This window comes from Mastigoproctus giganteus, chromosome 10 (assembly GCF_048544385.1).
Source record: "Mastigoproctus giganteus isolate SK-2022 chromosome 10, ASM4854438v1, whole genome shotgun sequence".
Lineage (NCBI taxonomy): Eukaryota > Metazoa > Arthropoda > Arachnida > Uropygi > Thelyphonidae > Mastigoproctus > Mastigoproctus giganteus.
Window position 1 is genome coordinate 91,958,414 of NC_143584.1, and position 15,930 is coordinate 91,974,343.

Genomic DNA, 15,930 nt, shown 5'->3' on the forward strand with positions numbered 1-15,930 from the left:
TTAAGATAGCTTGGTATGGATATACTTCTTTAATGACAACTGAGGATTTGCTGTCTTACGTTTCAGATATGGGAATAATCTCAATAAAATTCACAAGGAGAGAATGGTTGAGTGGCATAAGACAATGAAACAGTTGGGCTTTAGGTTCGAGTCCTTCTGCTGTCTCTTTTTTTTTTTAAAGTTTAACCTTTAGCGTCAGAGCTGTGCGCTTCTAAACAGATACAGCGTTCGCATATACAGTCGAAATAGCTTGAGTCAAATGGAATTCTGAAAAATAAATAAATAAAATCAATCATTTGAACGGTAAAAATAAAAGTAAACTAATTTAGTATAATATATGTTTAGCCTTCGAGGAAAAACAACGAACTGTTCATGACCTTACTTACCGCACAAATACTAAAACGATTTGAAGCCTTTATGTCAAAGGACTGAAAATTAATAATTCGCAGTTTTCACACCAGATGGCAGCAGTAAAATGATTCTTGAATGAAGCAGACGATAGCTCAAAAAAGCAAATGAAGCAGTTTTAATTCATGATAATAGAAAAATGAATGCCATCATTATCGTCTGTGCATTTCTCAAAGACTGAAAATGGAACTGTGACTCTCATTGTTTAATTTTAAATCCATCCAATTGTCACTTTATAAATGAATAAAGCCTTGATTCGAGTGAGTAGATTCTCGAACTGGACTGTCAGCTTCTAACACTGCACATTAAAGCTTTAATTTATTATGCTTGGACAATGACTGCCCATTCAGTGACATTATCGTGCATCTGCTAACAGGGAGAAGCGCAGCTCACTTCAAGTTGCTCTTAGATCTGGCAAAAGTCCTAATCGGGTGCCAGCTCAATGTCTCCTAAAGCTGCTTAGTCACACCATATAATAACAAAGGGAGTAGCACCATTAACTTATGACAGTGCATCTGCTGAAATTTAGTTAAACGAAGTAGTACTCCAATTATTAAATATCACTTCAAACACAAGATGTAGGCGATTGACAAAAAAAAACCCCTGAACAGATTCGATCTAATATTGTCAAATATCAAATGGAAAGTGCTCTTTGCTCAACGCAACGATTTCGTTACATTTTTGTTCGTCACTATTGTCGATTTAGTAATCAATTATTTCCATCGGTAGTCGATTCCACAAGCAAAGAGCGTGGCATTACATACCAGCGAGCCAGTCAACTATCTGTGCCTCACGAATGTTTCTCCCATCATGTCTCATATAGATCTCCAGGTTGCAATACGACTGGCAGTCAAGAAGCACACGCTGGAGCCACCAACAGACTATGTAATCATCATTCCTGACTTTTTGCCATCAGAGTCAGCAACTAAAAAGACCCTGTGTGTGTAGTGAAGGGCTTGAGAGCTGGCAGGGGCAAAGGATTCAATACTCGCTGCAGTACACTCAAAATATTTGGGGTTCATCCTAAGTAGCTCAGTGTTTGCCTTATCGCACAAGCAAAACAAGGTAATTACCATAATTTTGATTACAATCCGGGTGTATTCGGCAGTGTTGTCTCGCATATATATTTCCACAAAAAAGAAGTGAATTTGTTGATTGTGCCAGTAGAGATAATAACTCCTCTTGTTCAAATCTACGCATACCATGAAATACGGTAAGGTTCTGACGCGGAAAATTTATTTTTATGCATTGTAATTATTCTTCACGAGACATTTGCATCTGAATATTATTTTTGGTTGAACTGCGTAAGAAATTACTGTTTCCTTCTTTTCAAAATTAACGCAAGCTCCGAGAGTAATTAAGAAGTTTTATGATGCCACGGAACATCAGACGAATGAAGAACGAGAAAAGAATTAATCCTTATTTTTATTTAATGTCATGAAATAACGCTCGTTAAAGGAAAAACATTGCAAAAAAGATGGGTAAGTATAAATATGGTGATTACTATTGGGGAGAAGTGTAGTGATTGTAAAAACAACCACTCGGGAGGTCTGAACAATTTAAAAATTCCATATTTTCCAAATGTCTGTTGAAACCGCCTTCCTCATGCGAATTTAAATCCCGTTGCAGGCTGCTCTAGGAATTCAAGACCTTGGCCAGGTTCACTATCTTCCGCTCAAAGATATGTCTGACGTCATCATTCTGTGTACTGTAAGATATGTGAATGATCCAAAAACAGTAAACAATCTATCTCTCAGGTGGCTCCCGCTGGCAAAGATCCAGAGGAAACTGTGCATCGTGAATGAATGTGGCGATCAGCCAACCAATGACATTCTTCTTTCTTCTCTACAGGTAAGTTGGTGGAATTCAGCTTTCCGTTTAATTTTAAACACACAATTAGTTTAAGAACATGCACCGTAATATACTGAGTGGATAGAAATCATGGGACACCTACCTTTCGCCCAGATAAGGGCAGTCACAAGGCGAGGCATTGAGTCCACTAGTTCACGAAAGCATTCCACACGTGTTTTCATCCAAACTTGCTGCACCGCTGTCCATCATTCAGCTGCATCCCAAAGATGCTCCACAGGGTTCATATCCGGTGAACGGGAAGGCCATTCCATGGTGGTAAAATCTGCGGAATGCTCTTCGAACCATGGCTCTGCGGGTGCACGATGACCATGGATGGACACAACCTGGACTGTTCAGAGATGCGTCTAGACGTTCCAGTTGACATGACGGGGCATAGCTTCGTGCGGTTTCCGCCAGATACGCACCCTCTCGTCCGCTCGAAATGACTGGAAACGGGACTCATCGGACCAAGAGACCCGTCCCCAATCATCCAAGGTCCGGTCCAGTGCCAATGTGTTTTGCCCAGTTGAGCCATAAAGTCCTGTGTTTTGGTGTTAGTAATGGGACTCTGCTGGGTCGGCGGCTCCCATAACCTGCTGCGGCTAATGATGGTCTTGGTGGAGACGTTTCTAGCACCTCCCTCGTTGAAGTCGGCGGTGATTTATGCCACTGTTGCTCTCCGGGTGGCTGAAAAAATGCGAGGCAGACGTCGACGGCCACGTTCATCCACCACCACCTTTCTTCGTCCAAAGCGCTGTCCATGTAAAGTACAGCCATTATCAACCCACAGCAGGATGGAAGCCTCCTCAACAATTCATGCTGAGGGAAATGGACCATAATCTGCCACGTTGGTCCAGTACGGGTTGGCAGATCGACCGTATTCAGCAGTCAGGGGCTTGAATCCCGGTCTACTCAAAGAGCGTGTGCTACTGCACTCCCGCTCCTGCCCACTCGGCTACGGAGGCCGCTGTCCATGATGAGATGTTATTCCGGAAATGGCGTATTCCCGATACACTCTTGAAACTATCGAACGGGGACAGTGCAAATTCTGTACCACCTCCGCGATAGAGTGACCCATGCGTCGGGTACCCACTATCATCCCTTTTTCAAAGTCGATTAACTCACGACGTTTATCCATACTGACTACGTGAATGTCGTGTACGTATATACCTGCCAAGCGGTGGGTTCACCCACTAGCGAGAGGAGTGACAGCGTCGCATTGCCCAGGAATCCCATCCTTTTAGTGTAAATTCTCTTATATTATTGGAGGAAAATCATTATTCATTGGTAGTGCGCTTAGTTAAGAAATTTATGTTACTTCAAGGTGTGGTTTGTGTTAACATTTCATTATCAGGGTAATAGCTGCCAATGAATTTCATGATGCCACATAAACGCTCTTTCATGTTGAAGATTTGACATTTCAACTACTCTTGATAGCACAAGACTGCCTTATTCCAAATTATTATTTATTTATTTTATTTTTTTTTTGGGTTATAAAGCTGCCTCGAAGGATTAACCGAAGTCAGTAAAATACACAATATTTTAATAAATTCTATACTGCGATTTATAACTGTAATTTATCCTAACTAATCCAATATACGCTCCTTGGAACTTTCGTTCTGAATGAGGTTTTAAGGGATAAGAAATCGGAGCTGCCCAGGAGTGGGTGGGGAGGGGAAATCGGTACAGTTTTGTCGAGATTTTTTTTTTTTTTTTTGCTTCTCAATTCAAAGTCACGTATCCTTTCTGCCGGAGTTCACGGCATTACGATAAGTAAATATAGAGGATACAGCGGAAATATGGTGACAGGTTAAGTAAACAGGGATGATGTGCGATGAAAATTCAAGACATGCTTAAAATCGGGACTTGCAAACTGGAAATAAATCTGCATTCAAATACAGAAAACGCTCCCAAGCCCGTTAAAGTAGGTTAAAAAAAGTGATTCGCTTTTTGTTTAGGAGAAAATATTGCGTTAAGAATTATCCAATCGCTGTGAAAACAAAACACCATCGTTGGCTCTTTTCTGTCATTCAGCAAGTCTAATGGAAGCCATTTCTTTCCGAACTTGCTATTTAAAAGGCCGATGAAAGTCATTGAGGGCAAGCATTCCATGCCACACACATTCAATCATTGGAATTGTTTTGTAAGAAATCGTGTTGGTACAAAAGCCATTTTTTTTCGGGCTAAAAACTCCCACAGTTCCGATAACACTAAGCTCACTTGCGCCATGACACCACAAGAAACTGGTTACTCAGTACAGCTCAAAAAGGGACCAGGGAGACTCTTTTGTAATCGCTCACCAAACGCAAATAAGTTTAATAGATAATTATTGGTACACTGTCCTCTCCTCAACCTCAGCGAAGAAAATAAATGAACGCAATTGTGCACAGCGCCGAGGAGAAAACTTTTGCATCACGTTTCTGGAACACTATGGTTCGAGAAATTGAGAGGCACGTGGGATGTAATTGTAACCTGGCAAACTACACAAACTGGGGCACACGTGCTTGACATGTACGAATTGGTGCACTGGCGCTAGGATGTTTAAACACGAAGTTCGCACCCGGCGCTTGTATTTGAAGGGTTTGCCGTCACGTATTCGGACGCCAGCAGCGCCCATTAACGTACGAAATAGGGGCACCGTTGATGTTTCCTTCTATCTCCACGCGGCAAAATTATACTTGAGATTTATCAATCTGTATGCTGCAGTTGACCTTTACAACCTTCGATAGAAAGATATTCAGCACTCTAAATACTAGTGACAGCGTATACAGTATTTAAGCGATGTTTATTATGACGAAACACTGTCCTGGATTTTTGTATAGCTTTAATAATTACAATTCTCTCTTTTTCTCCAGGACATGATCACTTACAATCAGCTGAGCAACATTCCCCTTCCACGAGGTCTGTACCTGGGGTACGTGAAGTTAAAAAGTTCTGTAGAATTGATCAGGGTGCTCGTGCCGCGAAAGTCTCCCAACGTCCTTCCGTACTGTAGAGTGAGAGAAAATCCACACGTATCCTGGTAAGCCCTTAAGAGCAGTTAAACTGGCGGAGGAAAGATAACGAGGATCAATGGGATCTTTTAATATTCAAAAAGGGTCGAGATTAACGAAGACCTAAACGCCTTTTGACTTTCTTTCGCCAGTTTAGATTCGTTACAATATCAAATGCTGTTTCTTGCAATTGCATCTTCTAAGAATTCTTATAAAGCTCGTTTTTCTTGCAGCGAGGAGTGGCAGTGGTTGAAATCTCTGAATTCAGAAGAAAAGCCAGGAAATCCAAATGACACTCAAATAAAGTTTCAGAGAGCGATCTCATCGGCCGCCCGTAATTTATTGAGCTTTCTGGACATTCCCTTTGAACAGTGTGACTACCACAGGTAAGAACAGCACTCGAGATCATGTTTAGTTGAAGACACCTTCGATTATTATATTAGTTGCAACTTAATTGACGCGATTACCCTTTTTGTATGAGTTAAACAAACCCTACACCCTTCTCCAAAATGCGAATAGAGTTAGTGTAACAAATTACCATAATCCAGACAGAAAGAGTCATTCATAGTAAAAATATGAATTAGAAATTACACGTGGCATCCTTATTCTTCTTCACCACTGTTTCTTCTTTTTGTAGGATATATGACGTGGAAGTGATTGAACTTAGCCGCGATGTGTCTTTTATTTTGGTGCTACCTCCTGTCGAAAATGTATGTTCCATTCCTGGTCAGCACGAAGAGCTCACATCGAGAACAGACTGCATCTTACTACCGGTCCAGATCTTCGAGATGAGTAAGTTTTTAATCCTTAGCTGGTACTTGTCTTTGCAACAAATGCGGACCCACAGTTCTCATTTGACAGTTGGGAAACTTTTAATTGGAATTAGCAGAACTTTGTTTTTTACAGGCATTTACAAACTTCCAGTCACTGTGTTGTAGGAGATGCGATCAAAGAAGTCCCCGGATGTTATTTGAAAAGAATGTTGCTATCAACTTGCTCTATTAATTCTAAACTGCCAATTTCAATTTTGGAGGGGTGAAAGCATACCGAAGCGATGTTATTGGAAACTTAATTCTGGATGCCTTTTGCTTAACTTGTCACCGAAAACTAAAAGTACATAAGAACATAGCACCAAATTGTGTCATTTTCTTCTTCGACAATTCAGATCAATGGCAGACAACCAAGTGAATTATGGCACAATGCGGACCAAAATGAAGATTCACAAAAAATTGTGCATCATTTTCTCATCATTCAAATTATTAAAGAACACATCGCGAATTCCACAATGATAGTTTAAAGAACGGATAAAGGTGAAATCACTGTTCCATATATTTTATAATTAATTGAATTCCATCGTTTTGTGCGATCAATAGGAGAAAAAGGAATTGTTTTCACTTCCCTCAACATACCTCGCAGCTTTTCTGTATTTTAATTAAAAAATTGTAATTTTAAAATGATTTTGTAATAACTGAGAGCAAAGTGGAGGACAAATCGTTGAAGTTAAACATAAGAAAGAATCTTGGGTGGATGGGATCTATCCAGGCCAAATCCTTGGACTCAGAGGAGGTCCACCTGGACTGGAGTTGTGCAAATGCATCCCCAATCCACAAAGGGTGACAGGAGTAATTACAGACCTGTTAATTTAACTTCTGTTCCGGGAAAAATAATGGAGTCACTGGTTAAAGAAGCATTACAGCATGGTTTTATTAAGGGGAAATCGTGTCTGGCCAAATTTGATTGCATACTACGATGTGGTCACAAAGGAACTGTATGCAAAAAATAATTCTGATGTCATATACTTGGATTTCAGGAAAGCTTCTGATACTGTTTCACATGGAAGACTGCTGTACAAATTGGAGAGATATGGCATTAAGGGCAAGTTGCTACAATGGATAAAAGGATGGTTGAAGACAGGAGTGGTAGGTAATCAATGGTCACTGTTCTTCGCGGACTAATGCTATTAGTGGAGTTGCCCCATGATTTCAGTATTGAACCCCCTTTTTTTTGTATAATATATTTATTGATGAAGGTATATCAGGCTTTGAAAGGGTTGTTAATGGATAGTATACTACTGTAACAGGATCTAAAAAAGTTGGGCTGAGAAGTGACAACTGAAGTTAACATCGACAAACGCAAAAAAAGTAACCCAGAGAAACGAACGTACCAACTGTGTGGTATTACACTCAGGGTGGTAGAGAATGAAAAATACCTGGGGATAATTGTGCAGACAGGCTGCTAGAGCAGATCATGGGGTCTTCTCAATGATATACAGGAATTTTATATAAGGCAATGGTCAGGCCACACCGTGAGTACTGTGTACAGGGACCTCCTTTTAGGAAGGATGTAGAGTTCCGAGAACGAGTACAGAGAAGGGCAACAAGATTAATGAGGGGAAGGAAGGGGGGTCTGCTTACCAAGAAAGGCTTAAGTTCTGCAAATTGCAGCGACTGGAGACTAGGCACCTGCGATTTTGGAAATGGTTTGATTAAGGAAATAGTTTGAGCAGGCTCAATGCTGATGGGATTCTTCCTCTTGCTCAGATTACGAACCTGCGGGGCATACACTTAAATTGAGGAAAGCCGGTTCTAGAATAGATGTGCAGAAATTTGCCTTTAGCCAGCGGGTGGTTGGTTGCTGGAACAAACTTCCATCTGTCTTTGTGGACGTTGATAGCTTAAATAAATTCAAGGAAGAACTGGACAAACTTTTGGGGCAAATGGGTGGGGTGAAATGGGAAGGTTTTTGGCTGATGCTGTATATGCTTGCTTTCTTCATTTCAGTAATAATTCATATGTGTATATTAATAACAAAAACGAATGCTTCTTTCTGCGCATCCACCATATTGCTCATTCATTCTTGTAAACACTGCACTACAACAACACAATATCCAGTGATTAAGATAAGTGTGACATGTATTAAAATTTAGTACAAGCACTCCTCCATACATTAACTTAGAGTTTAAGATCTTAAATGAACTAACATAACTTAAAAAATCCGAGTTTATTATCCGTCAAATTGAGGGCAGGATGCAGGCAGCACGCTATCGGAGAAGAAAATATAAAATTGAAGGATGGAGACAAATACACATTCATTAGTGTAATTCTCTTTATTAGAATGAAATCGTTTTCAAATAAAGACAATGGTCGAGATCAATCCCAAAACTGAACTGAATCCTTTTAAACGAAAAATCCTCTTGACCGCATATTGTAGAGCACACTAAGGTGCCACCTGATGTTACCAGATTTGAGTTCAGTGATTTCTAATTCTCTTCATCGGAGACTGGAGAAATTTCTGAATGGACTTTTCAGCCTTCCCCCTCCGCCATTGAAATTGACCTGTGAACACATAATATACGAACAGACGCGGAAGGAAATGGAAACCGCTACTGTAACATACTGTATAGAAATTCCACAGAGTTGCAGTTTTTTTCACCAAAGCCACTAAGGACATGTGTTTATTCGGGAGGGTCGCGACCAGAGCTTTCCAAAGTGGATGCCCAATTTTGACATAATATTAGCACTGTTTCACTCTGTATCCTTTCCACTACCCATTTTGATATAATACACAAAAAATTGTAAAATTTTGATTTCTTCACGAGTATGAACTCGGTGGCCGGCGACCTCCGAACATGTTCTTTCTTTTTTGAGAGCTACATTTGAACGAAAATTAACGTTGGAGAGTCCGTTTCGAAATGTCAAATCAAAATAGAAACATCTCCATTTTGGTTTGGACCTGGGCTATAAAATTAAAAGAAAGACGCGCAAAAACCCTCCTTTTTATTTTGGAAAGTAGGCCGAGATATGTTTTTAAGTCGTCGGCAACCATAACAGAAGCAGAAAGAAAAATGGTTGTAGCAAAACTGATCGCATTTTTGCTACAACCGCTATTCCCATAGTCTCACAGATGGTGTGATTCAGCAGGAATATCAATATTTTGAGAATACTACAATAAAATCCCAGTTACAGCAACAGCTGAGTAAGTTAAATACAAATCAGTCGATAAACGCGAATTCAGGTCAACGGAGAGGTGTCCATGATGCCATAATGGATGCCGTTTGTCTGGCTCGAGATGTGGTACTCAGAGTTCTCTGTTGACATGCTGGTATTGGTATTTTTATGAAGAATGTTTGTTTTGGTATATTACTGATGACGAACAGGCAGTGGAAGTCGGGCTGTTCTCGATTTACTGGACCGAAGCTCAAAAAGTCGACCGCAGGGGATAGGACTGCTGATTGGTAGCTAGCAGTTGCACTTTCTTCGAATTATTTCTGTCCCATGTCCAAGTTGAAGAGAAAACCCCTCAATATCGAACAGGGATTCCTGAAGCAGTAAGTGGGACGTTTAATGAAGCCACTTAGACGTATGGCATTACATAGATGCCGAACTCTGACAGTTTGAATACGGTCATACTTTTCAGAGCCTTTTCTTTCTTTATATCCTGTTGATAAAATGATCTCTAAAATGGCAGAATTAATGCTTACTGTACCACTCAATCAAAGAAGCCTTAATTTGGTCACGTGTTTGCCCACCAGTTGCAGAAGCTATCCTCGCAATAAAGTTTTGCATCTGGCTTTATTTTCTCCCCTCACTCCCTGCAGCCGAGATAAACACGCTTCACTTCCTTCTACTGAAGTGTCATTTCTCACACTGTCCATAAACCTACTTTGCTTCCATTTCTCTGTCCATTTGCGCAACTTTCTTTTGTCTTCTTTCTTTCCTGAAGACAAAGGGCAGTAACAAAGTCCGTCACGATGAGTTCTTTCTAGAAATATCCATTATGACCATCTTCTTCCACGAGAAACCATTTCCAGTTACAATAGCGGCTTTCGAGGCCAATAACCAATCCTCTGTGTCATGTCATATCTTGATGGCTGCAGGATAATGAATTCTGACTGCTTTTTTATGCGCAATATTCAAAATAGGACACTTTTATAATAAATAATGAAGTTAGCTGTTATGGATCGTAAATCACTCTGTTCAAGCTAAGATTTATTATATGAGTACATTAGGCCTAGTGATCTGTACACCTGTTAACATCCGGGTTATTTTGTTCAACAGTTCACATGGGAACCTATCAGCCGAAGTTCATCTTTCGTTATGCCCGCCTATCCTCGATACTGGAGATGGATACGACCGTGGCCCATCACGCGCACAGAGAGGTAAGGTCACGTTTTATGGTCGCCTTCTTTCTTGCAGGTGCGTGTACATAAAGTAAAAATTGGCAATGTTCGCTAATTAATATAGCGCTCAGTGTTTGTTTATTTTAATAATTGACATCGGACTGTGGTTTTTAATTATCAGTTTTAGCTGTAAAGGTTTTACGGAGGTCAATTTGAGATTTATTACTTCGTATAAGGATTTTTTTCTTTTATAATGACAATAGAAAATTACGCTGATGAATTATAAAACGCGAAGTTGCCCTGGAAATGCTAAAGATTATTTCTGTATTGTTAATTTTAGCTATAATGAGTTTTTTTTTTAAGATTATCAGTTTGATATTTAGTTTTTAATGAATATCCAATGCGAAGGAACTCAAGTCAAGTAGTAGTGTTATTTATGTGTGAGGAGGAGAGAAGGCACGCTAGCTTTTTGCCTTCGTTTACTCAGGTTGCTTTGCAGATGCTAAACAACAAATGATAACGAGGAAGCAGCTTGAATAAAAAGGGCCGTTGTTTGCTTTGTATAATTTTGTCCACCATCAATTCAGGGAAAAGCATAATACTCTTTTGTGGTGTCACTACTTTAATTTGACCCCTTGGCTAACCAAGGCCTGGTTAGGCAAGAAAAAACCTACCATTTTTCTGAAAAAGAGAAGCATATTCTTGTTATCACGTGGAAGGTCTTAAGCCAATCCTATTGATAGTGTGTGACACAACAATTATTTCCGATAGCATTGACAGAGACTGAGGTTCCCTCATGGGGAACCTGAGTCTCTCAATGCTTTTTGATTTGATATGCAATATGTTAATATCTGACTAATGCTTTTTCTCCTCTTTCAGGCGTTTTCGTCCTCGGAGGTGGCCCACGCCAGGTATCGCATAGCCCAACTGCAGGACTTCCAAAAGCAGCTGGACAACTCATGGAGGGCAATGCGGTGGCTCATGGATGTCCTAACGTACGCACGAGACAAGCAGATAGCTGGAGGAATCGCTCTGATGGACATCTGGATACAAAAGACCGGGTCGCCGTCTCCGCTTCCCTCGCCGCACCAGTCGCCGGTTCGGCTCCCTCCAATGTCTCGAGACGGAAAACTCACTCCGCAGCCAGTTACTCCGGATATACTCTTCTTGAAAATTACCAACTCTTCCTCCAGCTTCTCTTTGAACGACACCATCGAGAGTACGGGAAGCAATACGGAAATGCGCCGGTGTGCGTCAACCTCCAGGCTCTTGCGGACGCCCGTTAGTGACAACGACAAAACAGAGTGTAATTCGTTGCAGGACAGCCCTAAGACTCTGAGTGTGGAGCAGATGAGTTTGAACTTTGATCTGGATAATGATGACGCAGGCAGTAGTAGCATCGGAACCGCGTACGAACAGGAAGAGGACCCAATGGAGAGTTTGAGAAACGTGGACATCGGTTTGGCTGAAGATGATGATGCCACAGAACCCGCCCAGGAAGACGACATCGAGTTCGAGAACGCCAGTGTGCATTCCAAAGACAGCTCTTGTAGTACGGGAGACGACATCGGTGTGCAGTTCAGGGAACTGCATAGAGTAGACGAGGAATGCGAGGATGAATCCGACGCAGACTTCTTCCGTCGACCCTCGTCGTCCAATTCAGATCCTTCCTTGTCGTCGGCGCTTATGGATGATTCTAGCGTCCATCCTGGGGTGTTGCGGGTATATGCTGCGTACGACAGTGGACTTCCGTCGGGCACCAGCGTCCGGATGGATGTAACCTCCGAGACTACTGCCAGGGATGTAGTGGACACTGTAGTGAAGCAGATGAACATGGCCGTTATCATCAAAGGAAAGCGAAGGCCAATCTACAACCACAAGGACCGCCGCAATCTGTGTTTGGTGGCGGTGGTCGGCAGGAGAGAGAGGTATTTGAGTGACGACTTCCAGCCCCTGAAGGTGCAAAACCCGTGGACTAAAGGAAAGCTGTACGTGAGAAGGAAGGCGAGCACATTGACTCTCTGGGACCTACAACAACGGTAGAGGGTCATAGGTTAGCGGTAAAGTATTAAAGCAATCCCTGAGACTCCCCAGTTTCAGTACCCGCATGCATCGCTCCCGTTTCTCTTCGAACGGAGTTCAGGCCAGAAACGTCTCGCACAGCCGGTTTCCTTCCGTGTCAGTACTGGCCTACGGCCGAAGCCAGCGTAACGGGAGGAAGAGGGGGACAATGCGTCCCTTAGCAGTTCACTGATGACTTCTCTGAAGATGTTTCGCAGGTGAGACAAACAGGGCAGCTTCTTCAGAATTTTTCATCTCGACACCCTCCTCCTATCAGGTCTTGTTAGTCTCTTCCACACTACTGTTTCTTACTTAACGAACGTGTAGTCGTTGGTAGTTGCATCCCCCTTTAATAATCACAAACGTCCCACTCTCAAGATTCTTCCTTCGATCAATGTAATCTTTCACGTTCCTTACAGGCGCCCTTTTCCACCTGAACGGACAACTCGTCCCCCGAAACATTGTACCTTGGAATGTCTCGCCAGTGGGACCCTTTCATGACGAAGGAGTCCTCTCGTGGAATTTTATTTCTGTGATGCAGTCGAATCCCGACATTTTCGTTTCATTATTTGGCTGTACGGCACCCCCTTAATGGCGGATTGTCTTTTGATATATCCAATCGAAACCAACCCCCATTTGTGTGATCCTCCTTTCTCCGTCCTCGAACGAAGCGTCTGACAGTTACGGTAATGTGATGTTTTGTCCCCTCCATCGCACTACAGTGCCCAGTTGCTCATCTGTTTAACCCTCCCCCTCCTTATGTATGTGCGCGCGCATATATTTTTTTTTCTCTTTCTCCTCTTTAGATGTCGATAATGAGCGGTATATAAATGAAACGCATCTAGTCACTCTTTATTCGTTTAAGGTTTCTAAAAACAAATTCGCCATATTAGTGAATCTCATCAAGCAACGATCCCCATCAAGAAAAACTGATCGTGTGGTTGTCCCGGAGTATTTATTTAAAAATTAAAATAACCATTTAGGTATAAGAAAAAGTATTTTTGATGCATTGGAATTCGCTTTCTATGAAAAATTTCAATACAACCGCAGGATTAATGACTTTAAAAAGTTCTAACAAGAAAGCCATTACATCAGATTTACGAGTATCTTCATCTCTCAATCACCGGCCATGTTTCATAAAAATTATTCGCTCGTGCGTCTCTAACAAACATTCTACAATGGTTTAATCAAAGCCATTCTAATAATTAAAGTTCTGTTCAACAAAAGGGCACGTTTCTTGTGCCAAAATCGGGCGTGCATCACGCGATAATGGAATCCAAGCTGATGAATGAATCCTATCTTGTTGCCGCTTCTATGGTTGCGAAATTTCTTTGTTAGGAGGCGTTGTTATACAGAAAATTGCTTTTATTCACGTGGTGCTCAAACAAAGACGGTTTGGTTGCTGTTTTCAGCCATCAACATCAGTTTTGTTGTTGTTCGCGGTTAATTGAAGAATGCAAAGAGTCTTGCAGAATCATACCAGTTAATGCAAAGTATCCACGAAGATTATTTTTGTTAATTGTCTGTTCCAATGCTCCGAGATGAGCATGTTGCCATTAAGTGCTCTACCTAAAAGCATTCAAAGTAAAAATAAAAAAAGAAAATACAAAAAAGGGCTGAGCAAAGTTGAACTACGTCATTCTATTGCTTGTGCCTTAGGTTTGCTTCGATGTACTTATACCTTTCTTACATCAAACCCCAACAGTGTTGATTCCTCTTCCAAACGAGTTTGCTGAAGAGAGTTTTCTATTAATTTCTCAATGTAAGGTTGTTGTAAATAATGCGGTCGGATGGAAGATAGAAAGCTAATATTTTAAATACTTAACGACTATCCTTATTTTTCTTATGTGATTAATGAAAAAAAAAAAAGAACCCGACATGTAGGGAATATATATTAAAGAGAGAAAAGTGGAGTGGTATTTGTATAGGAAAATAGTATTTTTGGCAATCAAATTTTGTTGTATATGACGAGGTTTTTATAGATGCTGGAAATGCTGTTTTGTCTCTATTTAGGTGTGCACAGACGACCTCCTCCAAATTTTTGATGCATTAAAAAACAATCGGAGTCGCAGTGGTTAATGAAAGTTTAGGTCTTCAAGAGGGAGATCCTAAATAAATTTATTTGTGTATTATTTATCATTCGTGAGAGTGTTTTCGCATCTTGAATATTAAATTTTAAAGTGAAAAGTTGGTTGTTTAAAATTGTTGGTCACGACCTTCGTATTTTCTTAAAATAGTTCTTTGGTATGACACGCACACTCCGGCCTAAAAGTTGGAATCACAGCGTATGACAATGTAATGTTTAATATAAAAAAGAAACACACTACAAAGTACTTTAAGCATTGAAATGATTAATATTAAAACTACTGATTTTTCATCAAAGTTTTCTCAACGAGATTTCATCACTGCCTTAGACAGACTTCTGGCGATTAATTTTATAAATGCGTTCATTAACATCATTACAAGCTATCTGTAATGTTTCCCATAAAAGTTCTGTTGAGTTTAAGCCAGGCGATTGGGATGGCCACGCCATAATTTGCCATGTCCGCTCCTGTTGCTTAGTTGCTAGAAAGTCCCCGCACAGCTTAGAGCTGCGCTTTTGGTCATTGTCTCGTAATATAAAACTTATTCTACAAATTCGAAGTCCAGAGGATTTTGCATTATGTTCAAGAATGTTTTTATAGTCTCTTTTCTTAAAATTCCGACGATGTCACCCAGTCCAGAAAAACAGAAGCAACCCCAGATCATGGTGAAACCACCACGGTGCTTGACAATAGTCACTAAACAATGTGGAACCATTTTCTCTTCAGTTGATTGGAGAACAGAAACTCTATGCTTGGGTCAAATAATTTGGATTCATCTGCACAGTCCGTTTTGCTACTCTTCAGTTATCCAATGTTGATCTCTTGGCCCAAACCATACCGTTTCTTTTGATTATCTGGTTTTAATAAAGGTTTTTGGACTGCTATACGACCATGAAGACCTGCTTGTTTAAGACGAAGTTTTACAGCTGATGTAGACACAGTAGTTTCTCTGTTCCTACTGAACTCAGCTTGGATTTCAGAGTGCAGTAAGTAGAGGATTGCGTTTAAAAATCAGCGTTGTGGTCTTATCTTGTGCTTCCGTTGTTACGTGTGGTTTGTCCTTGAATTGCCGAATGGTAGTTTGTTCTCCTTAACATGACACACCCAGTTTTTGGCCAATATTTCTCACGGAATAACTTTCTTGACAGAAAGTTATTCCGTGAGAAGTATTGGTTTTATAAGTTTGAACTCTTACTGCTAAATTTATATTATTTATATTTATTTATATTATTACAAAACACTGGAATATTCTTAAATATTTTAAAAAATCGTAAACAAGTTGGTCTTTGAAACGTGATTCCAAACTTTTGGGCAGGAGTGTAAATCACTCGACAGCAAGGAATACAAACAATGTATCTCAAAGGAATATTTCCTTAGCGTGAAAATGTTTTATCGATCCATTTATATGAACCGC

At 40.6% G+C, this 15,930-nt stretch overlaps 1 protein-coding gene across 2 annotated transcripts in view; it reads left to right on the top strand.

Annotated features, from left to right (window-relative positions):
• Positions 1-15,636, top strand: part of LOC150079150 (ankyrin repeat and fibronectin type-III domain-containing protein 1-like) — a 205,550-nt gene extending 189,914 nt beyond the window's left edge. For both annotated transcript variants that reach the window (XM_090383663.1, XM_090383664.1), the window contains 6 exons: positions 2,038-2,259; positions 5,115-5,281; positions 5,486-5,638; positions 5,890-6,044; positions 10,310-10,410; positions 11,251-15,636. In XM_090383663.1, coding sequence (XP_090239789.1) covers positions 2,038-2,259; positions 5,115-5,281; positions 5,486-5,638; positions 5,890-6,044; positions 10,310-10,410; positions 11,251-12,414 — 1,962 coding nt within the window. In that variant the 3' untranslated portion in view covers positions 12,415-15,636. The remainder of the gene's footprint in view (positions 1-2,037; positions 2,260-5,114; positions 5,282-5,485; positions 5,639-5,889; positions 6,045-10,309; positions 10,411-11,250) is intronic.
• The last annotated feature ends 294 nt before the right edge of the window (positions 15,637-15,930 follow it).